Raw genomic sequence first — 27,960 nt, 5'->3', positions numbered from 1 at the left:
CTCCTCCAAACTCCTGATATGTTTTCATATATAAGTAAATAAACGATTTGCTGGAATTTTTTTTCATTTCAGTCATGAGACAAGTTCATACTTCTTTTTTATGTTGTATTTTACCCTACCTTTTAGTTCTTATCTTTTTTATTATTATTTTTATTTATATATGACAGTGGAATGCATTACAATTCTTATTATACATATAGAGCACAATTTTTCATATCTCTGGTTATATAGAAAGTATATTCACACCAATTCGTGTCTTTATACATGTACTTTGGAGGATAATGTGCATCACATTCCACCAGCATTTCTAACTCCCTACCCCCTCTCCGCCCTATCTAGAGTTTGTCTATTCTTCCCATGCTCCCTCTTTCTACCCCACTATGAATCAGCATCCTTATATCAGAGAAAACATTTGGCATTTGGTTTTTTGGGTTGGCTAACTTCACTTAGCATTATCTTCACTAACTCCATTCATTTACCTGCAAATGCCATGATTTTATTTTCTTTTATTGCCGAATAATATTCCATTGTGTATTTATTCCACATTTTTGTTATCCATTCATCTATTGAAGGGCATCTAGGATGGTTCCACAGTTTAGCTATTGTGAATTGTGCTGCTATAATCATTGATGTGACTGTGTCCCTGTTTTTAATCCTTTGGGTATAGACCAAGAAAGATAGCTGGGTCAAATGGTGGTTCCATATCCAATTTCCAAGAAATATCCATACTGCTTTCCATATTGGTTGCACCAATTTGCAGTCCCACCAGCAGTGTATGAGTGTACCTTTGTCCACACATCCTCACCAACACTTATTGTTGTCTTCATAATAGCTGCTGTTCTGACTGGAGTAAAATGAAATCTTAAAGTAGTTTTGATTTGCATTTCTCTAATTGCTAGTGATGATGAACATTTTTTTATTTACAATGGCCTCAACAAAAAATACTTGGGAATCCACTTAATGAAAGAGGTGAAGATCTATATAATGAAAATTACAGAACCCTAAAATAAAGAAATCAAAGAGACCTTAGAAGATGGAAAGATCTACCTTGCTCTTGGATAGGCAGAATTAATATAATCACAATGACCATACTTCCAAAAGTACTATAGAGATTTAATGCAATTCCGATCAAAATCCCAATCACATTTCTCATAGAAATAGAAAAAGCAATCATGAAATTCATCTGGAAAACCAAGAAACCTAGAATAGCTAAAGCAAACCTTAGCAGGAAGAGTGAAGCAGGTAGCATGAGTATACTAGACCTTAAACTATACTACAGAGCAATAGTAACAAAAATGGTATGGTGTTGGTACCAAAATAGACCGGTAGACTAATGGTACAGAATAGTTCTTGTCTATAGCATAAAATACCTTGCTAATCTTTCTACTAAGAATTTAAGCCATTCTATAAAATATATGACTGGTTATGTTTATATATATCTGAAAAGAAAGTATTTTGTTAAAGGTTTTTAAAAGCTGATATTACCATTTTTAAGAGATTTTCTCTTCAAGATAAATGATGTGCAATATTTTTAATATAGCAAATTTAGAGATATATTTTCTTATTTATCATTCAGAAATATTTAAATAAAGTGTTTAAGACATACCTAGTGGAAACCATATTTAGGTTTGAGGGTCCTTACAATGTAAAAATTATCAAACTTATTTGATATGTATATATTCTCCCTTGAGGAATTAAAAAAGAATTATATGCTTCTACATCTCAGATTTTAAAGAAAGCCTTGCATTATGTCTATTGTCCTTTAAGAATATCAGATTATCTCAATTGGAAACTCTGTTTACAAAAAAACTATATTTTTATTTGTTTAATTGAAGGCTATTATATTATTTTTAGATAAGTTATATCAAAATGTTTCTATTTGAAACTTTATAAGCATAGTATCACTACTGATAATCTGTTAATCGTACTACCAAGTTCTTTTCAATAGACAGTGAAATCTATCCTATAAATAGATGACAAGCCTACTTAAATAAATTTGTGGTGTGATTTCTTTTTTTTAGCAGGTCTATGTGATATTAATGAAGGGATTGTAGTCCCAGAGGATCGCTGCAAATCTCCAACTTCTGGTAATTTGTCTTTTTATTGTATTAATAATTATGATTTTATATAAAGTAAGACAATATATCAGTATTTGTTTTATAGATAAATATTTTAAAATATATCTAAAAGATACTAGTCATGTATTCTGAAAATCATAACTATTCTTTGCATTCTGATTAAGTAAAAAGAAATACAAATACTACCATATAATATCCATAGTTTTTACCTTCTATTATACTATTATACTTTTAGAGAAAGATAAGATATATATATTTTTTTGGTGCCTCTAGGCACTTTTGGCATTATTTTGAAGAACAGAGTATGATCAATGAAAAGTTAATAATGTAATATGCTTCTCTGGATTCCTTGAATAATATCCTTTTAAATGTAATGAAAAGTGTTGTTATTTTTGTTGTTGTTATTGGGTGTGCGTGTTTTGCTTTTTGTTTTTCTTGTTTTTGCAGTGCTGAGGATCAAACCCAAGGTCTTATATATGCTAGACAAGCACTCTGTCATTGAGCTACATGCCCATTCCTAAATATTATCAAAGACTTTTGATACTTACAATTAGTGATGACTGTGAATGATTAGAATAATTGTAAATTAGATTTGATTTTGTTTTTGACCAACGTAACTTTTGATCTATTTACAGTTTTATTAAAGCAGTTCACATTTCTTATCTACAAATGGGTCTTTATGTGACCTTTGTGTATATTAATATTTCTAAGGAACATTATATTTAGTATATTTTGAGGTCCCTTAAGATTAAAGATATTTGTTATGTTAGTGTATTGAAACTGCTAATCTTTGATAAAGTTGACTTCTTAATTTTAACTGCTCAGTTATTTAAGTATTCTGGGTGGAAATTTTCATTGGTGTTCTACTGGAAAGATTGATCTTAATATAAGTAACTGTTTTCAGACAAGTTTTTTATAACTGGTTCTATTACATTGGATATAATTGTAAGAATGGGAAATATTGAGAAGGATATCTTACTTTACCCCCTCACATTTCAGTTTAGCCCTTTATTAGATCTAAGACTGTAAAAACTTTTATAATATTTCATTTTTATAATTGCATTTTCCTGATTTTGCACAAGTTGATCTTTTATTTTTTAAAATTAAAATGTGTCATACATTTTTATTCCTTAAACTGTGTATTTATATTTACTCATTAAACTGATAAAACATATACATCCATAGGAATCACATTGGTACCCAATATTAAGTCTGAACCTTAGTAGAATAAAGTTACGATGAATACTATGAAGTGGGTAATTGTTTCTATCTCATAGAGTTATTAGAAGTATAATATTTTCATCACTACTCTTCTTCATTCAACTACATGCAGCATAGTTCTAATTTTCTCACCTTCTTCAAAGCCTGTGTAAATACCATTGTCACAATATTAAAAATATAAATCAAAAGTGGATAATTTGGATATGTAACATATAAATAATGTATTACATTTAAATATATTAAACAATCATCAAAATTGTGTTGCCAAAATTCAGCTCAAATAAATCAATATTCCTTTTTGTCCTAAGCCAAACTTTCAAACAGTAGGTACATCTAGCAGTCTAGAATAACCAAACAAGGAATAATTATAGATTAATGTGTAAGAAAATTAATGTAAAAAATGCATTAAAGTAAAAAATCTCTAACTTCTCTTTTTCTCTAACCAGAGAAATTCAAACATGGTTTGGTCCATGTGAAAAGACTATAATTTTAACATGTAGAAATTCATATGACCTTAAATATTTAAGTATTGTATAGTTTGAAATGCAACCTTAAAAAATCATTGACAAGTAATGATGCTTACCCTTAGATATAGAAGCCTTAATTTATTTATTTTAATCTTTGGTTGTGTTCTAAAATATATAAAAATGGATTATATTCATTCCTACATATAAGGAAAGATTGGTTTTCAAAAAGTTAACCTTTCATTGGCAGTAATTGAGCCTGAAACATGTTTCAGGTATCAGTTAAAGAATTCTATACAATAGAATAGAAACTAGAATGAGATTCTGCCAAGCCATTTTTTTGACACTATATTATCCCTTCTTACATAGACTTTCTCTACTGGCCCCTGAGGTCAATCAAAAGAGCTACTAGAATGTCTTGGTATTAGAAACATGAAAATTAAGCTGGGCATGGTCAGCATATTGGGAGGCTGAGGCAGGAGGATCCCAAGTTCAGGGCTAGCTTCAGCAACTTAATGAGATTCTGTCTCTAGAAAAAAAATAAATTAAAAGGGCTCGGATGTGGCTCAGTGGTAAAAATTCCCTAGGTTCAGTCCCTCATACTGAAAAGAGGAAAAAAAATACTGAGCTGAAAATTAGAAATTAAATTACCAGCCTCAAATACTTTTCACAGTGAGATAAGATATAAATGAATGTTTTATAAATTGTTAAAACCAATATTAATTTTAAGATATTTATAGAAAAGGAAGAAATGTATAAAAGGTTTGTAAGTTAAAATAAGTCTTTCATAAATACTTAGAGAAAGACGAGTATGGTGGAAATGTAAAGTACCATAGTGCATTTTATCAAAAACAATGGGTTTACTTAAAATTATATCATATAAATGAAAAAAGATATTTTTTAAGGCTTTTAAATCCCATAATCAGGGTTTGTGATTTTAAGTGTTTAGTTAATTAGTATGAAAACTCTCTTCATAACATCATGAGAAAGTACAAGTAAAAAATATAGTTTACTTTTTCATTTTTAAAAAATAAACAGTGGTCCCTCTGAAATAGAAAGTTAATTCTGCTTAAGAAACATATACACCCTAAGCAAATAAAGATAATGGACTTAATTTGTTCTTTATTTCAAAGAATTCAGATTGTTTCACTTAGCACGTTAGTTTTGATAGATTTTTTTTCTTTGAAATGTATTAACCTGTGTGTACATGTTAATGTGGGCAGGGGAATGTGTGTGTGTATATGTGTGTGTATACATAAATCACATTACCTTTTTTTTTTTTTTTAAATGTTAGGTTATTTTCAACGGAAGGGCCACATGTACCATGATATGAAATGGTGCCTTGAGAAGTTTTTGTGTGCCATAGAAAAAACAAGCTGTAGATATTGTTGTATGTTTGTATTTAATTATAATAAATTTGTTCAAGTAGGATATAGTGAATACCATTTTGGAACATTTAATAAGCTATCATAGGGTTATGACATTCAGTAGTAGGCATTTTTAGTTAAGGAAAAAATTAAATCTGCTTGTCTTATTTATATTTCAAGCCTATGTTGCCTGTTTATGTTTTTAAAAATCAAACATTTTAATATTTTAATTATCATATTTAGTTGTTATCCTGCTATTACATGTGAATGATTTGTATCAAATAAAACTAATATTAATAGTACATTGTTTATAAATTCATGTTGCTATTTGGTATAAGAGATAAGAGATGACAGTGTTATTTTAAAATATGAGTAATATACCATGACAATTATATGCTTAAAATCTGAATGATACGTATGTGAAAAACAGCTATTCCTATTTCTGTTCCTAACAATGACACTGAGCTCAATGTTACTTTTGGTATTTTTTTATAAGGAATATCCAAGGATTTAGAAATGCTATTTAGCAAAAATAATGTTTACGACTCTTATAGAAGTCCTTGAGTCCTGCCAGTATTAGCAGGTTTACATGGGCAGAGAATGTTAAGGATATTTGCCACCTGGCCATTTGGAAAAGAGGAATGGCAGATATCAAATTTTGGCCTAATTCATTATGATTCACAACTTTTACTGGGAATGATTTTAAGCCACAGAAGGATACGTATATATTTACCTCTAATTGTTTTCCATTCATTCAGCAAATATTTACTTAGAGATACCTAATTGAAAAACACTCCATTGATGACAAAGGGGTTGCAAAAGTGAGTCAGATATGGGCCCTGTTTCTAAAACTTCCCTTCAGTGAAGAAGGTCTTATGTTTGTAAATTTAAAATATAAGATGTTAAATGATTAATATCATATAAAAATATGTAGATAAAGAATTATGGGAATTCAGAAGAGGGAAAGTGATTTAAAACTGGGGAAATTGTGAAAATTTTAATTGGTGAGGTATCATTTGAGATATGCCTATTAAAAAATACATCTGTAAAAGTGATACTTTCTTTATATATTCTCTAAAATCAAGATTTTTGCCAAATTGTTGTTACTGAATGAAAAATGATTATAGAGTTAATATTTACATATACGCAGCCCACCATGAAGCATTTTGCACTACTGATTGCTATAGTGTATTATCAGACTAGTTAACTGTATAAATGTCCTCTTTCTGTGATAACAGACATAAAAGCTTGTTTTAGAGATTGCTAGTTTTTTTCATTTGTGATTTTCTCTTGTGCAACTCAGTGTTTGTGACTATGTGCCTGTTCCTTCCATTGTCTTTATTTGTGTAGGTTCTTCATCACCACACAATTCAGATGAAGAACAAAAAGTGAATAATTTTATAGAAAAGGGTATAGTATCTTTATTTTAAGTCTTTTCTTTTATTTATGTTTAATTAATTTAGTTTAATTTGAGTAGATTTTGACATTTTATATCAAAATATTATTTTCAGTGAAGACCAAAAGCAGAAAGTTTTCCAAGATGGTAGCCAGTGATATAGGTAGGAAATAGAAATTTCTATTTTGTTTCTAATCCTTGCTATATGCAATGCTAACCCAGCAGCAGAAAATTATCCAATACATTGCATTTTGTATATATTAATTGTTATTCCTATTCAAAATAATAATCTCTTGGGCTGTGTGTCTTCTAAACTCATTTGGGCAATAATTATTAAAAATCAGTTAAATTGGGGCTACAGTTCTTTCTTTCACAGTGTGAATTATTCTGATAATTTTTATTTTTGCTTTATTTTAAAATAAAGCAGGGTTCAATTTATGCCATAAGTAGCATGATTTTATACTCTCGAGTTAAGTTTTGAAGTAGTTTTTCCTCATGATTTCATTGGTATTTTGTTTTGCCTTTATAACATCTCCCTCACATTTTCAAGTCCCTAAATTTCAAGGAAATTGTTTCTAAAGATTGACTCTTTTAGCCTATAATCTTAAATGAGAATTTTCTAGTGCCCCTCTACCCTTCCCCCACTACAAGTAAAAGTATTTGTATTAACCCTTTCGATTGTTTTTGTAGATATACTTTGAAATAAATTACTCAATCTAAAGTTCTCAAAATTTTAAACTGAGGGGAAAGAATATACCATCAAATTTAAGGGGATATAGTAAAATTAGAGGTTTTTGGTCACAAAAATTTTAATGTTTTCTGGAGAGTTTTAAAGTCTGCAAAAACAGTTGTAGAAATAGGTCATAAATTTGATCTTTGATTTTAAATAAAGGTATTATACAATTATTATATATTTTCCCCCACCAAGATCTCTACTAATATTCTTTGGATTTTAGTTAAATTAGAGGAATTTCTAGGCAGTTGTAATAGCTTTGCTTTTCCTCAACTGATAATGTTTAAATTTTCAAAAATTCTTAGAAATAAGACCCATGTTATCTGCATGTTATAAATTGAACCCTGTTTAGTCATATTAACGGTGGCTGACTATTAGCCCTCTGGTCATTTTCTAAATAAGGTGGTTTATTCTTGGGCAAAGGGGAATAAATTATTTACCTCTTCGTATTTTTCATGACTCTGTTGGTAATAGATAATTCACTTTAATTATGTGCTAGCACTGTTGCATAATACCTTTTAACATATTTCCTTTTTAGGAAATTCTATCTTAAGAATGCATTAGAGGGTGTTTTATTATTACCTAATGTAAAAATTTAAAAAGGTTTTTCTAGAGACATTTTACTAAACAATTTTTAGAATTAAATTACCTAGGGATTTTATCTTACATGAATAGAACTTTGGTGCATAATTGAATTTGTTCAGTTTCTCTGGTTTTTAGTTCTGGAGGTTATATTTGCTTTTTTTTAAGTATATAAACCAGATTCTCATTTTTTTCCTGTGTTTTAAATAGAACATATAATTTGGAATATTTGAATTTTGCCTATTTGAAAGACTTCAGTAACAAATTTGTTACAGCTGAGAACATTAAAGGAAGAATAGTTTTTTGATAGCATTCTTGGTTTCTTTTCACATTATTTGTGAGTTTTCTTTTTATCATGCAAGTTTCTGTAACTATATGTTTTGGGAAACATGTTAAGTTATTTTAAAATTAGGTTAGTGAACAGGTATGCTAACAATGCTATATCCCTAATTTTATATAATTTTATTTGTTTTCAGTTGGAATCTTTAAGGTTTTTTTTAATCTCATAAGTTGGTATTTAATAGGAAAGCTGAATACCTCAAATTTTTCTTTTTTTGAATCAATGCTGTTACTACTTTTTTGTAATAAGAATTAGCATAAAATATGCTGTTGAAACATGATTGGGGAAACATTGGAAGAAAATTCATAGCTATTCTGAGGCCCTGTCTCAAGACTGGAATTTTCTTTGTGATACTATGTTTTCAAAAGTACTATGAATGCTTGAACATTCTGAACTCCCTATTTCTCCATCACCCAGTCCCATATTTGCTAAAAAGTACCCTGAACCTCATAAAAGTATCCCCTCTCTCTACTTAAATATGCAAACACTTAACTTATAGTTTTAGTAATTATACAGTGACTTCATAAAGGAGAGCATAAGAATTAGACCTAAAAATGCCAAATTGAACATTGGTAAAAAGAGCCACCTTGTGTGGGTGGCTGATTGAATGGCTTTGTTCCTTATTTTTGGCTGTTCTTTGAAAGTAACTGTCACTGGTACCAGAGAGAGAGATTTTGTGTGTGGCATTGGTGGTGCAGAATGCCATTTACACTTCCATAGTTTAACTCAAGTTGGATATTCAGCTCCTCCTCTTTTCTCACTGCCAGTGGATAGATGAGGAAAATGGTTTTTTGTTTTTGTTTTATGTACCTAGTCATTATAATTTTTTCTGGCATTGTACCAGCCCTTTTAAAATAATATTTATCATTTAATCACTCAGTAATTTCAGGGAGCAATTTATTGTTACTTTCTTATTTTACAAACAAGGGAACTAAATATAAGTTATATGTCTATATGTTATACAGCTGGGAAATGACAAAGCAGAATTTACACCTAAGCAGTCTAACTCCCTAGACTTACCTCTTCAACAGTCCCTTATAGTACCTATTAGTATAATTTAAGGCTCCAAGAATTCAAAAATAAATCTATTATGTGTTTTATAATTAGATAACCTGGTATGGCCCTGCTCTGTCTACATGGTAAGCTGGAACAAAGATGGTTCATAGTAAGTTCTTTGCTAGCATCAGATCTTGGATCCACTTCAGTATCCATTACCCATTCATAATATACAATGCTTAGAAGTTTGCCTTCCTCAGAAGACCAGACTTAAGAAAGATAACTAGAGCAAACTGTGAAATACCCTAACCCACCTACCCAAGGCCTGGCAATCATAGATTGTTTTCTGATTGATGCTAAATCAGGGGAATGAGTCTGACAATGACTTCCTTTTGCTAGCTTGAGGAGAGCAGCCTATAAAGGGATAATAAATTTTAGTCCTTTGAGTTTTATAGCAAAAGCATAGATGATAATATAATTATATCATCAACAAGAAAAGTTACATAGATAGTAATTTATTTTGCCTATTTTTAGGCAAAAAAATTAATTTTTGTTAGAAAAATCTAAATTACCACTATGGTTAGCAATTTTCATAAATCACTGAAAAAGTAAAACTGCTCATGAATTTTTACCTGTTCTTTTGTATCTTATAAAAAGTGAAAGTGAAATTGTGCAAAGCTTTTTATTTTGTTAATATCAAAATAGTTCTAAATTGTTTACTTTTATTAAAAAAAGAATTAATCAAATTTTTCATGATATTGTTATGAATAAAATATGGTCTAGATTTTAGCATCATTTGGTATATTTGAAATACATGATTAATTTCTGAATATTACTAACTAACTATTTTATTATAATCTGTTTCATGTCGAAAGCAGATTTCTAGTTGAATTCCATAGTCTTATAATCTGGTCCATGTTCCTTTTATTACTAATTTTCATTTAGAAGGAATGATTACTGAGTCACCTGATTACATGATGCTATGAGGGGGAAAATAATACTAGAAAGTAATAAATAAGGATTCTAAATTATAGTGACTTAAGTTTTAAGCCCAAACAAATAGATATAATAGCTCCATTTAATGGGCGCCTCCAAAGTTCTAGTACTAGATAATTTTTCATACTTGTTAATACGGGGATGATTATACCCACAAGGCCCCTTTATCTCTCCAATTCTGAAAGCATAATTATTTAGGTAACGATTAATTTCGTAGCAAAAACTAAAGTAATATTTTAAGTCAGTTTAAATGAAGATGTTGTTCGTTAGTCTGAATGTTGTTAGTTCTCTTTACATGAGCCTCGATGATTCCTTTTTTAAATTAAAGTGTTCTAATTCAGCTAACACCTTTTTTTAATTAGTTTACTCTCAATCACTAACTCATTAAATCACAGTTTTAAAGCATTTCTAATCCTTTTAATTTTCAAGAAAGCAAACTGAATCTGAGAGAAATGAAGTGGCATATCCAAAATAATTTTGATATGTAATTTTGATATTACTTCTGGTAATGACCTACCTACTCATAACTCCAGTGTGAGTACTTTAACTCTTGTTCTTTGAGAGCATGTCCCTTCAGCCATATTTCATACTGCATAATCAAGCCTCTGGTTTTTGTTTCTTATATAGTCACTTTTCTGGTACTCTCTTCTTAATTTTTTTTATATTTATAAGTTGAAAAATAAACTCAGAGAGACCCATTTAGAATGTATTGGTACATTAATTACTATTTTAGATTATCCAATTAATTCATTATAAAACTCAGAATAGTGCTGATATTTTAACATTATATTTCCCAGTATTCATCCCAAAATGTGGCTACCAAATTTATAGAAATTCACCTTTATATTCAGTCCACAAAATAGCTATTAAAAGAATAGAAGCTCATCGTGAAAGAGAAAATGAATAAAATGTGTAGTGATACTGTTTTTACAGGTAACTTTAATATTTCTGAATTTGAAAGAAAATTATTACCCTTAATTGGTCAAGAAATACATTTTGTAGGCAGGTCTTTAAAACTATCATACAAATCAAAGTTCTTCTAATGACTCCTTTTTCTTTTTCAGGATGACTAAAATCTGAAGAGTATTGGCATATTTGTATTCAGATTTTAATTATTTCTGAACATATTTTCTGTTAAATTTCTTAATAAATTATGCTCAATTCTTTTTGTTTCATATTATGATATTTACTATGTATGCACTTATCTCTGTAGGTCTATCTTACATGATAAGAATGTACAGTTATCTTTCTAGAACTTATTTACTGTTTGCTTTCTAACAAAATTAATGAATTAATATTAGTGATAAAATAAATTTTTATCTGCTATCATTTAGCCAAACTATAAATGTGGCAGTTTATTTTCTGTCATCATTTATTTTGTTACTGTTTTAGGACTACCATTGCAAAATCCCACAGAATGGGTGACTTAAACACCAGAAATTTATTTTTTCACAGTTTTGGGAGCTAGAAGTCCAAGATCAAGGTATCATCAGGCTTGGTTTCTCCTGAGACATTTCTTCTTAGAGTCAGCAGCCTTCTCATTGTATTCTCACGTGGTGCCTGTGCCCCTGGTGTCTGTTATATACCCGGATTTCCTTTCTTAAGAACATTCATCAAATTGGATTAGGGCTCAATTTAGCAATTTTATTTTAACTTGATGACATCTTTACAGACCCAGCCTCTAAATGCAGTCACATTCTGAGGGATCAGGAGAGCTTCTACATAAGAATTTGAGGGGGACACAATTCAGCCCTTATACTTGGAATGTTAGTACTTAATATATTAAAGAGTTACATAATATTTTTTATTCTGTAGAACATTCTCTGTGAGGTGTTACAAAGAGATTAAATATGGTATACAGTAGATATTAAATTATAGGAAAGAAATTGACAAAGCTCCAGGAGTACAAGAATGAAAAGTAGTGTTAATAGCTTATTTTTTACCAAACAGGTATTGTTACCTCTTTAAAATTTTTTCTCCTTTTCATAAAGTGGATATGTCTTCTTTCAGTATTTCTGAAAATCATCTTTTTGATTAGCAAACTTCTATTTAATTTGTACTTATTTTTCTTTATTTCATGTGTGAAGAAAGGTAGTTTCTTTCCATAGACATAAAGGTGTCAGTGACCATTTTTCTTCATTTTTTTACTCATTTATTCCTTGCAGTGTTTATGGAACATACATAAAGTGCTAGGCATGTACATAGGTGCAACGTTTTGCAATGAATTCTATTTCTGAACTCATTGGATTTATCTTCTATTATGGGAAATAGACACTGATATATTAGTTCTATTATCTATTAAAATAATGTGAGGCAAGTGGTAAGATGACTTCTACCTCTTGATGTCCTTTTCCCCCACAACTCCCTTACCATCCTACAAGCTTATTTTTAGGCCTTTTGATATCCTGATTGTTTAATTGGATACATGTGCACCACAGCATTATCCCTTTGAAAAGAATATCATTGGATCTCTGCTTGTGGTGAAAAGAGTGATGTTGTTTTATTCTAATAAGTGAAAATCTCATATCAAAAGTTAGTTTGCTTTTTTGATAGCTTCATCATTCTGTCAAAATAATGTCTTTTTACCTTTTGTAGTTGTTAAGCTATGTACCATTTTAAAAAGTAGAAGTTTTTCTTTATTTTGAGAAATCTTTAGAAAAATAAAATGTGGACACAATGAATAGAAAAACAAGGAAAATTATGAAATATCTGTTAAATTTCAAAGAAACAATGAGAATCACCACAACTAAGAAAACTTACAAAGATTTCCCTAATTGCAAAGGACAAGAAGCATCAACTGTAATGATACTGTCGTTTATAGTATAACCAATCAAGCAGTCCCCTTGCCTGGAGATTTGCTTCTTTTGGATATTATATATCATACATCTTTCTTTTTTTTTATGGTTTGGATATGGTTTCAGTATGTCCCCAATAGTTCATGTGTTGGAAATTTGGTCCCCAGTGTGGCAGTGTTCAACAGTTTGGAACCTTTAAATGGTAAAAGTAATGCAAAGTAAAAAAGAAATTTCAAAGCATTGTTAGGGATCTCCCTCCAAAGAGACCAAAATGGTTTGTTGGGACTATAGGTAGTTCCCTCAAAATTGGGTTGTTAACAAAAATGTGAGAAGGACCTGTGAATCTCTTGAATCACCATGTGATAATTCTCTCACATCTGCCACAAAGACCCTCACTAGAGGCCAGATCAGTGAATCTGCCTTATCTTGGATTTTCAGCTTTCAAAAATGTAAGCTAACTAAACCATTTTACTTTATAAAGTACCCAGGCTCTGGTATTGTAATATTACAACAAAAAAGCTGATGGATTCGGTATTGAAACTTGCATTACAGTCATGATATTGTTTGTGATCAACTATAACTTTATAATTTCTACTGTGAAAATGCAACTCTTTACTCAACCAAACAACTTGATCTTCTCATTCAGGTTTATAAGAAAAGTCAGAGAGTCAAATTAACAACTGCTTAAACATATCTCTTGACATCAATTTTCCTCCGGTTGAAGAACTTCTTTGCTGTGATTCCCATTGTTTCTATGGATAAAAGCTTAGAAAAAGGACTAGTTTATATTTTCCTGTGAAAAAGAATTTCAAAGCAAGGAAGATACTGAGGTTCAGGGGTGAGAGTTGAAGAATATACCATGGAAGGAAAGAAAAGCAGATAACTTGTCTTCTAAGAATTCATTTAAATCTTAAGCCTTTAATTTGAAAGTTGCAGTGGAACATGAGCAGTTTCAAAGCATGTACAGAAGTTTCTTGACAAATGAAGTGAAATCAGCTGTCAGAGTAACTGGATTGGCATATATTCCTGAGCATCATAAAACTGAATGAAGTCTGCAACTTCCTCATCATGACATACCCAATTGTGGGAGTGAGCCATGAAGGCTGACCAGAAGAGGATCCATCTTTTATGGATTTGCCATCAGGAAGGTTGACCAAACAGCCTTGAAAATAAGTATATTCCCCAGAAGTCACAAAAATTTAAAGATACAAACTTTTAGCCTGAAGTTCAATTTAGTCCTTAAGTTTAGAACAGCTTTCTACAGAAAACAGCCAAAAACTGATCAAAAATATATGAATCTGTCATTTTCAAATAATGAAAAACAGGCATTCTAGAAACATTATCCTTAAGAAAAAAGAGAAGTAAGCACCACAGTCTTCCCAGCTGTCTGACACAGAACATCTGTTATTGCAGAACAGCGTGCATAGAGCCAAGGTAGAATTGAAATTTGACCAGCTAAGGAGGCAGATTGGCTATTCTAGGCTACTGTTGTGACTAGAATTTGTAGGGCAGATAAAACAGGAACAGTTCAGATGATAATTTTTAGAAATCTGTGTATCAGATTCTGGGAAATGTAAATGTGTGTTTGGAAAGTACTGATTTAAGCCAGTGATCTTAAGTCTTCATCATAAGAATAAGACTGTGTTAGATACTGCACAGTTCTGCCTGTCAATTAGCAAGCATTTAGTTAAATGCCTTATCACTCAAGGAAAACCTTTACAAACACATTTATAGCAGAAGTTTTAACTCTAGGAATTTAAATTCCCTCCCATTCTGTCTCCCCTTCCTTCATGTCATCATTCCTCCTATTTCCTTATCTCCCTCATCCCTCAAGGCATCCATGCAAAATAGGGAAGTTATATTCAGAGGTAGGGAATAATCATTCTGGCTTCATATTTTTCACCTATACTTCTTCATATGTATGTGTATGTGTATGTGTGTTGTAGAACAAGCTGAACTGATCTGTGGTGGAGAAAGTGTTTATTTTGAAGGGCAAGAGCAGGGATTAAGAGGGAAGCACCATGTATGACTTTGGAGATGATGGTCATGCCCTAAGAATTTGAATTATACAGGTATATACATTGTCAAAACAGTGAACATACTTTAAGATACATAATTTATATAAATTTTACCTCAAAACAAAAATGTTGTCAACAAAAAAATGTTTAGAAAAATGCTGTCAACAAGAATCTTTTTAATGCAAAAGAACAGAGTGTATTTTTTCACCATTAGCATAGACTGTCTGAACATAGTGTAAAAGTAGTATGTATACTGTGACTGAAGTGTTTTTTGCTTGTTTGTTTATTTGTTTGTTTTTTTGACCATTAATTCTATCAGAGTCTAGCTAGCTCACAGTCTCAGATAAGTGTTCCAGGCTAAGATTAAAAGCTTAATGCACTGTACCTTGTGCTTACCTCAGTGAGTAGTACTTACTATACTCCCTTGAAGTTGTCTCTTCTAATTGACTCAGCTCCTGGTGAGGAAGAAGTATATCCCTACCCTCTGTCACATTCTTTTCATGGAACAATAAATATTGAATAAGTGAATTAATAATGGGACTGTCTTAGTCCACATCTTGATATAACAAAGATTGTTCTCAACTCATCAAAACAATTCAATTTTTAAATTATTACTTGTTAGCTGGAATTAACACAGACTAACAAAGATGAATTCTCTAATGTATTTTTACCATTTCAAGTTCTATATTCAAGGAAATTGCTTAAATTTATATCCAAATAGTAATGTGGCTTAAATTTCTGTCATTTGAACACTGCTTGAGTTAGTGGCTGGGTTATGGATCTGTAATTGCAAAGTACTTCAGGAGGAAATAATGAATATGTTACATGATTAAAAGTTGTTTGTGACATTCATAATAAAATATATTCTAAAATCCTCTTAGTGTGGTTTTAACTTCTCAGTATAAGTGAAATGTTGAAATGAGAGCACCTATTATTTAAAGGTGATTATTTGTATTCAGTATGTTTGTACAATAAAGAAATTAAGTATACTGCTAGGCACAATTTTATTTTGCTGGGAGGCATCCATGTAAAGTTTCTAGTAGAAATCCTAACAAAGGTCAAAAATATATACATATAAAATTCAATTTTTTTGATTTTTTTTTTGTCAGGAATCTGTCTGGTTAATGAAAACATTAACAGAAACATTTCTAATGGTAAAATATTCATTTAACATATTCTATTATATTTAAAGAGGGATAAACTTGTTACTCATAAATTACTCAGGTTAAATTACTTGGCTATGTTTAGCCATATATCAAATTTAGTTTTTGAAATTTGAAAGGTTGAACTCAGAGTGATACATTTCATTCTGTACTTTTTGTCCTAAAGATTTTGTTTTGTTTCCCCCATTTTTTGTTATCTTTACTTTGAGCATTACCATAGAATTGAAATGAAGGGATACTAGTTTATTTGTAAGCACAGTAATAGCTTATTTTTATAGTGTTTTGCAGTTTATGAAAAATCCATACTCATTTTATTAATAATATATAATAACTAACATTTATTAAATCATTCTGTGTGCCAGATATTATGTTCAGTTGCTTACATCATTTCATATAATTCTCACACTATCCTCATTTTATAGAAGAGGAAATTTGAGGTTTAGAGAAACAAAGTAATTGGTCTAGCGCTACAGACCTAGTTATTGGTTGAATTGGATTTGAACTCAGCCAGCTGATTTCAAACCCAGTTCTAACTACCACACTTCCACATTTTTGTAAGATAGATGTTAAAACTTGAACAAGAAATGTTTTTCTTGGCTCACTATATTTGCATTACTGGACTTCAGGAATTTGTCTTGGTTCCTAGCCTGAAGTTGCTTATAGTCTAGGAACTTGGCCTCTCAAACCATAGAAATGCCTCTCAACCCAAAGTCCAGAAGTTCAGAATCAGAATGTGCATATCAGAAAAATTCCGAAGTGGTGGATATGCACATTCAGCTCTGAAAGGCTCAGAACAGTTTACACAGGTGGCATCATATCATTTGATTCTAAAATCTTTGTGCCAGATTGGTTTTCTACTTCAGCTGCCCTACACATTGTATAGATGATATCACTCTATGTATATTGGACCTGTTATATTTGATAGAAACCTCTAAATTCTTTCAGTGCTCAATATTACCTTTTTGAGAACTGTTGTAGGCTGTATCTCTTTAAAATTATATTGTATATCAAATACAATTTGAAATAACATCAAATATTTTAAATTATATTGTATGTCAAGATGTGAGATTAACTAACCATACATTTTATTTGGCTGTTATAACTTTATATTACATCTTTTCTTAGCTGAAATATACTAAGTTGTTGAAAATGGCATGACTGATGAATAAGTTGGACTCATTGTTGTTTGTTAAAGGATACTAACTAGATTATGAAGTTTAGAAGTAAAAAGGTGATGTCACACCCCACCCCATTCCTTTCCAGTCTGCCTAATGCCGCTTTCCTAACACTGGATTTGTCGTTTTTTTAGATGTGGAAGTTATGTACTATGACTGGATTTCTCTTTGTTTACATGGCGCCCTTATTGGACTAGCAGGGTCTGTGCTTTAAATATCTCCTAACAGTCCAAAGTTTAACCCAATATGTGCATTCATGTATTAACAAACACATGCTTTTTCAAAATTTCATATAGGGAGCACTATTTTGTTACGCATGCACTACCACTAACATGATAGATATAATGTTGGACAACTCCTAACTTTTAAACTCCTTCCCAGATTATGATAATAACTGATTTTGAGGATGGAAAGTGAATTCCAGTAAGTTTATGCATTAGCTTTTAGTTTTTATATTACTACATAAAAATACCTGTAGTTTACATTTAATAACATTACTTGGGTTTTTTGTTTTGTTTTGTTTTCACTGAAATGTGAATGGAAGTATTTATTTATATCAAGTAATATTGAATCGTATTTTAAGATATAATCAAACTTTGATTTGATTGTACATATAGGTTTGTCCTATATTCCAGAAATTAACTTAAAAAAAATGAGCTCAATAGCTGTGAAGATGAGGAACTGAAAAGATTTTGTGTTACCAAAGATTTGTCTTATGCTTCTGTTGTCCTTATTTGCAACATCTTCCTTCTGAGAAATGACTTTTCTACTCTTAGAAAAGTCTGACCTTTTCCCATAAATCTAAGCAATAATTGAATGTTAAAATTTAAAAGGATTCCTTGAAGTAATACTTTCAAGGACACAAATAAATATGTCAAGTAAGTACAAACTTTTAAAAGTTGAAAGTAAGATTTACTTTCCACTCCTAATATTATTAATCTTATTTTAATTATTGTAGCATCTAGACTTAATAACAAAAGTATTCACTTCTGTCTTGAAAATCAGTTGGTATTAATCAAAGAACAAATATTTTTCAGATTTTTTAAAGTGCATTTTATTTTTCAGCAAAGATGTCAAGGAAGTTAAGCTTACCTACTGACCTGAAACCTGATTTAGGTAAGTAAAATAAATATCTGAAGAAATTGAACTCTCTATTATAGAAAAAGGGAAGAGAAGATTTAAAACTATGATTGAGATTTTTCAATGAAAATAAAGTTTAAAATGGCTATTTGAGAATTAAGCATCTCTTGGAACAGTCTTCAGAAAACTCTGCAAATTATAACACAATTATAGTACAAATTCAAGCTAATCTAGATAGTGTATTTCCTCACTCCCTCATACTTTATACTAAAGAGAAAAAAACTAAAACTATAGTGTGCAATTTCAGGTTAATTTTTATTAAACATAATTATATTCTATTTACCTTTATTTCATGTGGCATTGTTTTGATTCGGGAATATGAATTTTTGTTGCATACAGCTCTGTGTTGGGAGGTGACAGTGATATATACAAGTAGAATGTTTTCAGTGTCTGGGAGGTAGCATGAAAGCAAAGATTTTATGACATCACTTCTATTAGCTAGAACTGGATAGAGGCATTAATGATAAATTTAATCTGATTTTAGATATGCCAGAAAGATCATATTCATGTACTTTTCTGGCATCTGAAGACTGAACTTAGCTGCTAAAAAATAACTGTAAACTTCGAGTTAAGATGATATTGGTGATAAAACTGTGCATAGTTGTCTAACAGAACATTTTAGACTTGAACAGGGGCACAGATCCTGATTCAACCATTTACTAGCATTGTCATCATGGGCAAGCCATTTAACTTCTGTGTGCTTTACTTAGTTGTTTGTTAAATTGTGATGATAATACTTTTCAAGGTGATTATGTATGTTCCTTAGTACATAGTATTATGACAGTAACTGACATGTTAAGCTGTACTTAATTTTAACATTTTTCATTTCTGTTCTGCTTACTTGAATTATTAAAATTAAGCATGCTATTCTATTTGTTAAGCTTCCCAATTGCTGAAATGGAAATCACAGACTCACAATACCTAACTTAATAGGAGAAAGTGGAAGTTGTAATTCATGAACTACTAAAAATTATGATGTGTTTTTTGAACAGTTTTAGGTAGAAAATTAAATAACCAACTGATACCTAGCAAGTGTAAGACTGATTCCTATTCATTACATCTTCTCCTGTTGACTTAGCCTTAATTTCTTTGGTAATTAATTTTATAGATAACTCATATTAATAAAAGTATAATTATAATTTATGATCTTATGTAGTCAAATTAATCCTTAAATTCAAACACTATTTCTTTGGCCTATGAGTTAACATTTAAAGTTTAGGTTGTTGTAAATTGCCCATGTGATTTTAGTAAATATCAGTAAGAGTTTTTTCACAGATTAGTTTACATTGAAATTAATATTATCAGATTTTCTTGTATCATTATTTTCCATTGTTATCACTAGGTCACAGCTAAAACTATGTGTCTAGTTACCTTTTATGTGTATGCTTTATTTAAGTAACAAATATATTTATCATTAGAAAATAAACATGAAATTTATATCATTATACTAAATCACAAGTAAATAAATATTTGGAGTCAATATATGGCAAACTCATTTGATAATGAGCTATTTATTTATGGAGAGTTGTTTTATTAGATAATTTATCAATTGTCTGTTTGTATTTTAGAATACTTAAGGCTGGGTATTTTATAAAGAGGTTTATTTAGCTCAAGTTTCAGAAATTCAAGAGCATGGTACCAGTATCTTCTTGGCTCTGGTGTGGGCCTTCTGGTTATATCACAGCATGTTAGATGGCATCATGGTAGAAGTGTGTGTGTGGAAAGAGAGATCATATGGTAAAGCAGGAAGCCAGACAAATTTAGATGGAATTCTTGTTCTTTTTGTTGTTGTTTTCTTTTTAGCTATACATGAATGCATTTTGACATATTATAGATACATGGATTATAACTTCCCATTCTTGTTGTTGTGCATGATGTGGAGTTATACTGGTTGTGTATTCATATAAAAGCATTGGAATGTTATGTCTGATTCATTCTACTGTTTTTCCTATTTCAATCCTCCCTCCCTTCCCTCATTCCCCTTTGTCTAATCCAATGAACTTCTATTCTTTTCAATCTCTGCCCCCTTATTGTGTGTAATGGGCCACAAATCAGAGAGAACATTGTACCTTTGTTTTGGGGGGGACTGGCTTATTTGACTTAGGATGATAGTCTCCGATTTCATCCATTTACTGGCAAAATCCATAATTTCATTCTTTATGGCTGAGTAATATTTCATTTTGTGTGTGTGTGTGTGTACACATCACATTTTATTTATCAGTTTATCTTTTGAAGGGCACCTAGGTTGGTTCCAAAGCTTGGCTATTATGAATTAAGCTACTATAAACATTGATGTAGCTGTTACTATCATATGCTGATTTTAAGTCCTTTGGATATATACCCAGAGTGGGATAACTGGGTCAAATTATGGTTCCATTTCAAGTTTTCTGAGAAATCTCCATACAGCTTTCCAGAGTGGTTGCACCAATTTACAATCCCACCAACAATGTATGAGTGTGCCTTTTTTCCCCACATCCTCACCAACATTTGTTGTTATTTATATTCTTGATAATCGCCATTCTGAGTGGAGTGAGATTGAATCTCAGTGTAGGCTTCAGAGTGGCCACAGAGAAAGGAACTGAAATTGAGGGAAGATTTATTTGTATAATTTTCAAATATTCCTGTCATTACAGAAAGAACTAAGTAAAAGGAATATGTCTGATATTAAGTATATCTCAGATATCAGTTATGCATTTTGAAGAAAAATGCCTTAGATGAATGTTGATTACAGTTAATATGGCTTTCAAGAAAAATGGAAGCTAAATTTTTATTTATTAAAAGCACTCATATGGTGAGACTGAAAAAACATAATAGGCTCACCTTCAGGGCACTTCTAAATATATTTTTCTAATATCTAGAAAATTGAAAAGACCTTCACTTTTCTGGTTCTACCAAATCATGAATTGTTAACAAAGGAAGAAACGGCATCTTAGGAACAGAAGGGGCTAAGAACTAAGCTTATAAAAGCAACCTGCGTGCCAGACATCACATTCAGAAATTCACTGGGATTCACCCAGCTCAGTTCTGAAAACTGTGGATTTACTTATTTATATTTTACATTTACACAAAAGGGAAATTTTACAAACATAAAAAGTAAATTATTTTCCTTTTGGTTTAAAGGAAATAATAGTAAATATGCCATAGTTTTGATTTTTTGAAGGTTTAATTATTTGACCAAATTTATAACAGAAAAGTGTGATATTTTATAATAAGCAATCGCAACAATATTTTAAATCATTTCAGATGTAAAAGATAATTCCTTCAGCAGATCACGGAGTTCAAGTGTCACAAGCATAGACAAAGAATCCCGAGAAGCAATCTCTGCTCTTCATTTCTGTGAAACTTTTACTCGAAAGGCGGACTCGTCCCCTTCCCCAAGTCTGTGGGTTGGAACAACACTAGGAACAGTGCTTGTCATTGCACTGAACCTTCCTCCAGGAGCAGAGCAAAGACTTCTTCAGCCCGTGATTGTTTCTCCAAGTGGTATGTATGCTTTTAAGCTGCACTTAGAATTATAAGTATGATTTGCTATGATTTAATTAGAAGCTTTTGCCCTACCTTATTGAATTAGTCTAAGAATTCTAAAATGTAAAGCAAATGAGGAGAGTGATAGTTTTATGTTTTTAATGAAGGAATACATGGAACAAGATTTCAAATACCATTGGAACAAGATTTCAAATACCATTGGAACAAGATTTCAAATACCATTGGAACAAGATTTCAAATACCATTATATAGCTGTTCTACATTTTTTAAAATTCTACAGTCATGTATTAAGTGATTAGTACATAAGAAAATGAAAAAAAAGATTGTCATTACAGTAAGATATTCCTAAAGCCTTAAAATTTTATTCTACAGGCAAAAAAATACTATGTATTTGGAGAAGAAAACTGAACTTGGCTGTTTTTAATCTCTAAACATGAAATCTGAACTATGGCTTATTTTAAGTGCTTTTGCTTAGGAGAACAGGAGTACCATTAATAGGAGTGTCATGAGAAGAAAGTAGTGGTTTATTTAATGATGTCATTTGATTTTACATAGTGAGACACAATGGGAAGAAAGTCCAGTAAACATAGAAGTGTATTTCCAAGAGAAGCGAGGACAGGAGTTGAGACAGGTGTGGGACTGGCCACAGGGAAAGTAGCTACAAATTAGAGAAATATTCTTCAAAGAATTAGGAAAAAGTGACTTAATAACAGACTTTTTTAAAAAAATTGATCTTTGTATATTAAAAATTAGTTTGGGGTTTTATCAAATATGTCTATAGTTTATTATATCTAGAAATAACTGAGAAATCTGGTTTCTTTACTCATTTATTGATCACCCTAATAGAGACTACCATGACTTTGCTGGTTTATGTATCTCATTTCTATAGCAGATTTTATAGTTCTTGGAATTTAGAATTAAAATGTAATTATTATTCTAATCCTCATCCAAACTGTATTTACATTGAATAAGTAATTTGATTTATTTATTCAATAAATATTTGAATATATAATGTACACATACTTGTAGATTGAAGAAAACAGTTTAGATAATATAGGCATTTCTACTAATCACTAGTAAATGACAAATATTTATGTAGGAACAAAAAAGCCTTGAAAGATGGAAATCAAAATATTGAAAGGAATTAACTGGTTCATTGAACTTAGGATAATTTTTACTTTTCTCCTTTTACTAATTTGTAGTTAATAAATTTTCTACAACAAACATATATCTGTTTCTGTTTCCAGTAAGCAAAAATGAAGGAGAGGGATTCAACATAGATCATTTACTATTAACTCTACAAAAGTATTCAAAATATTCCCCGAATTGCAATAAAATCAAATTATTTATAAAGTTTCTTTGATACAAAAATAAAACTAAAAGTTTCTTTTTTATATTTTTATTAGTGTATTTTAATTATACATAATAGTGGGGTTGGTTGTCACATATTCCTGTGTGAACATAATTTGTTCCCATTCATTCTCCATTACTTCCCTTTTGTTTTATTTTTAGGGATGCCGTTTTCAAAATATATTAGTGATCGTCTGTATTAGAACTGTGAAAGAGCTATTTTTTAAGCAGATGGGTTTCCGTGATTATGAATCTAAAATTATCTACTTTGCCCCTTTTTTTTTCTTTAAGAGGAAAGTCCATTACTCTGCTGTGAAATGTGCTAAACTCTCACCAGCTATAGGGCCATTAAAATGTTATTTAGGGCCATTTCTGGAAGATCTATGTACTAGAACCATGTATGTGCTCAAAATAGCTCCCAAATTTACATGGGATAATTCACCTAACTTCATTAAAGATTTAAAGCTGGAAGAACTCTTGGGGTGAACAAGAGTAAAATAAGAGGTCTTGTGGGGGTGGGGAGTTAGCTTTAGAATATGCTCTTAGGTAATAGTGATTAAAGTGGTAAGAGTATAACTGCTGTTTCTCATATTTTTCTACCAAACTATTTAAAATAACCAGCTAAATTATCTACTTATCAAACCTAGACTGGAAGCTGTATTTACTAGATATAGCAAATAAAAATATAGAATGCCCAAATTTTAATTCCAAAAACAAATACCTTTTAAATGTAAGCACATCCTGTATTTAGAAAGATACCTAGTATTAGGAACATACTTTATTAAAGTTTTTATTTATCTGAAATTCAAGTTTAACTTCCTGCTGGCAGCCCAACTGTACAGCAAACATATATTTGTAAAAAAAAAAAAAAAAAAAAAGAAAGAAAGAAAAAATATATTTTCTCCTAAGAAAAAATTTGAGAGAACCTCTCATTTTCTTTTATTCTTATTCTCTTTCTCTTAAAATTGGTAGAAAATAATATATGGAAAAAAATTTTACAGACTAGAAAATATTATGTGAATATAAAGTAATAATATATGAAAATCATTTTTTAAAAGTTAGATTAAATTAGTTCTGCATCCTCCATCTATTGGACGTTTATGTTCATTTAATGTACTTAGAAATTAGCATAAAGCACATGTGTACATTTTTCAGGAGGATGCCACTAATTAAAGCAAATCAGTCAGTGTAATCCCAAAATCAAGACTATAAACTGACAAAAATAAAACTTTGAATGTATCTGATACTTACTGGTGAATAACTTAGAAAGATATTATGATTTATATATAATGTTTAGAAATATATGGAATAATCATTTTCATTATTATTAGAAATGAAAGGGAAACCACATGTATACTTTTAAATTTTCTAGTAGCCACATTTAAAAAAACAGTTATCAGGCTAAAAAAAAAAAAAAGAAAATGTGCTCCATAAACAATGGAGCTTTTATTCAGCTGTAAAAAAAAAAAAAAAAAAGAAAAAAAAATGTCATTCACAGGAAAATGAGTAGAATTTGAAAGCATTACATTAAACGAAATAAGACTTAGAAAGTCAAGGGTCCTCTCATGTAGAAGTTAGAAAGAAGAAAAAAGGGAAGCTGTCTTATGAAAATAGAATGGAGAACAGTGGTGTAGAAGAAGAGGAAGGGAGCAGGGGAGGGAAAGGGGTGGTACTGGGGAATTAAATTGGTCAAATTATGTGCATGTATGAATATGTAACAACAAATCCCACTATTATGTATAATTATTATGCATCGATAAAAAAGAGACAATGTTTAAAATAAATAAATAAATAAAATTTATTTTTTTATTGAAAAAAATTTAAAAACTAAAAAAACAGGTAAAATTAATTTTAGTAACATTTATAAAGCCCAGTGTATCAAAAATACCATCATTTCAGCATATAATCTATATTTTTAAATCATTGAAATATTTTTTATTTTTTTCTTTTGGTACTAAAGTCGTCGTGTCTAGCATCTGTTTTATTCTCATTGCACAGCATAGTTATCTACCACAGTTTCGACAGTTCCAGTGTTCTGAAGCCATTTCTGGCTAGTAGCTGTCGTACTGACAATGTAGCTCTAGAAGCCATATGCTATCAATATGTTCTCATATGCATTGGTAGTGCACTTACCTGAGTAAAAAAGGAGACCATAGTTCCAGATACTCAGCATACCATTGTTTATTAATCTATAGGTTAGATATATGTTTACAAAGTCTATCATGTTTAATTGTAAATTATCAGCTGCATTTATCTATCTGGGATATGTAGTATTGATATATTTTTCCAAACTCACAAGTTCAAGCATAAATATAATGCTTGAAATTTGTATCCTATTGGTGACCCAGTGCATAATTTCAGTGTAACATTCATTCAGCATACTCTTGAATGTCTACTTGGTGTCAGAGTTAGAATAAGCATATTTAATAAAATATTTCAATTATTTACTAAACTTATTAATTTTAGGTACTATATTGAGACTTAAAGGTGCAGTCCTGAGAATGGCATTTCTGGATACCACAGGCTGCTTATTGCCACCTGCATATGAACCCTGGAAAGAACATAATGTTCCTGAAGAAAAGGATGAAAAAGAAAAATTGAAAAAACGGCGACCTGTCTCAGTATCTCCCTCCTCTTCTCAGGAAATTAGTGAAAACCAATATGCAGTGATATGTTCTGAAAAGCAAGCAAAAGTAATCTCACTGCCAACCCAGAACTGTGCTTATAAGCAAAACATTACAGAGACCTCCTTTGTGCTTCGTGGAGATATTGTAGCATTGAATAACAGCATCTGCCTTGCATGTTTCTGTGCTAATGGCCATATTATGACTTTCAGGTAAGAAAGAGTTTTTAAGGACACATACAGCATTTCTTTCCCCAAATCATGTTTCAGAATTATATTTAGTTTAAAAGAAATGCTTTTTTATTTATAGTCTCATACACTATCACTATTTTCATTCGGTTAATAGTGAACAAGTATAGGAGGAAAACAGATCATTCTTTATTCCCACTAAGGGCTATAAGCTAAATCATAAGATTTTACAAGTCCCTGCCATTTTTAACTTCTGTATTACTCTTTTCACGACTTAAAACCTGCCGTATTTATTGTTAATAAGTTTTTAATTTTTTCAAGTTTGCCAAGTTTAAGGCCTCTGTTGGATGTGTATTACTTGCCTCTCACCAATATGCGGATAGCCAGAACATTCTGCTTCACCAACAATGGACAAGCATTATATCTTGTTTCACCTACAGAAATTCAGAGACTTACATACAGTCAAGAGACCTGTGAAAATCTTCAGGTAAATAACAAAAATTTTACTGTGATTTCTTCAGAGGTAATGTATTCTGTAAAGGCACCCTTATACTGTCTGTTTCTTTCTCTCATGGGAGTGTACAAATGAGCCTACTTGAGAAAGTTCAAAAACTTTTTGTTAGACTTTCAAAGCACTACTTTGAAACACCTATGATAAAAGCATCTTTATACAGAGAATTCATCTTATTGATCCGTATTTATCTTTTCAGGGATAGAAAATAAATATGAAAAACTATATATATTTTATACCCATTGTCCACATGCACATATGTCCTTTTTAAACAAGTAGTTCAATGTGAAAATAATTATATATTTTAGAGCAAATTGTGTGATTCCTTTTTATATATTCTGTATACACAAGGATATTTATACCTAAAAGAAAAGTATCAGTTTTTCTCTGAGTGATTTCACTGATCTCTTTATGAGAGGCTGTGAACAAATGCATTAAATAAGAAACTGTTTTTTGGGGTTTTTTTAGTATCAATGTACCTTGTTAGCTTGCATATGTATTAGAAATAATTATTATAGCTCCATGTTCTAAAACAAAAGTCTTGAAATATTGAGTTAAAATATTTCTTGATATTTGAAATTTAGGGGAAACTACTATCTAATAGGACTTTATATAAATGCCTTGTAATTAGCTGAATTTTACTCAAAAGGAAATTTGAGTTTGCTGCTTACTATTTTTAGAATATGACTGAATTCAAGTTCACCCTTGAATATTAAATAAGTTATATGATTTTAAATATGTATTTAATGTCTTTGAGCTTTGTCTTTAAAACTAGGATAAAAATAATATGTATCCAAGACAGTAGGTATGGATTATAGGAGATAATACACATAAAATACTTATACAGCTTTATAGAGTGTGCTTAATAAATGTTATATGTTGTTTTTTTTTCAGTATGTTTTGCTTATTGAGAACTTTATTCTGAATGATATTATTGTTAACCTTGAGAGTAAAAGAAAATTATAGCTTACATTTTAGATTTAAATTCCCATTTACATTGGGTAAAAGTTGTTTTTCAAAGATTCCTAAGCTTTGAAGTAAAATTTTGCTTTTAATGAGAAGGGTAAACCCTCAAGATTTTCCTTTTAGTGTTTTCTTTCACCAGTAAAACATTATTATATTAAGAAGTAATACAAACAATTGAGTACATTCTCAATTCATTTCAATCTGAATTGTGGTATGAACTATACAAAATTCTAAACTTATTACTTTTCTGAGATAATTTATTTTCTCTTTTAGTCAGTTTTTTGTTTGTTTGTTTGTTTGTTTGTTTGTTTTTAATGAAAGTTAGTAGCAGCCATAGTAAACTTATGTGTTTAAGGAAATTTTTTTAGGAC

The 27,960-nt window shown here is 30.4% G+C and overlaps 1 protein-coding gene across 14 annotated transcripts in view; it reads left to right on the top strand.

Moving 5' to 3' along the window:
* The window catches only part of Stxbp5 (syntaxin binding protein 5), a 164,221-nt gene that overhangs the window by 111,645 nt on the left and 24,616 nt on the right, over positions 1-27,960 (top strand). For 3 of the 14 annotated variants that reach the window (XM_078018933.1, XM_078018935.1, XM_078018941.1), the window contains 7 exons: positions 2,022-2,087; positions 6,481-6,540; positions 6,642-6,689; positions 18,390-18,440; positions 21,708-21,947; positions 25,767-26,136; positions 26,434-26,599. In XM_078018933.1, the coding sequence (XP_077875059.1) occupies positions 2,022-2,087; positions 6,481-6,540; positions 6,642-6,689; positions 18,390-18,440; positions 21,708-21,947; positions 25,767-26,136; positions 26,434-26,599 (1,001 nt within the window). Of the gene's footprint in view, positions 1-2,021; positions 2,088-5,057; positions 6,541-6,641; positions 6,690-13,614; positions 15,863-17,458; positions 17,526-18,389; positions 18,441-21,707; positions 21,948-25,766; positions 26,137-26,433; positions 26,600-27,960 lie in introns of those variants that run through there. The other 11 variants (XM_078018934.1, XM_078018938.1, XM_078018939.1 and 8 more) reach the window with 9 other exon arrangements.

This window comes from Ictidomys tridecemlineatus, chromosome 8 (genome assembly GCF_052094955.1).
Source record: "Ictidomys tridecemlineatus isolate mIctTri1 chromosome 8, mIctTri1.hap1, whole genome shotgun sequence".
In the NCBI taxonomy this organism is placed as follows: domain Eukaryota; kingdom Metazoa; phylum Chordata; class Mammalia; order Rodentia; family Sciuridae; genus Ictidomys; species Ictidomys tridecemlineatus.
Note: the sequence above shows the minus strand (reverse complement) of the source record. Positions and strands in the feature narration are given on the sequence as shown.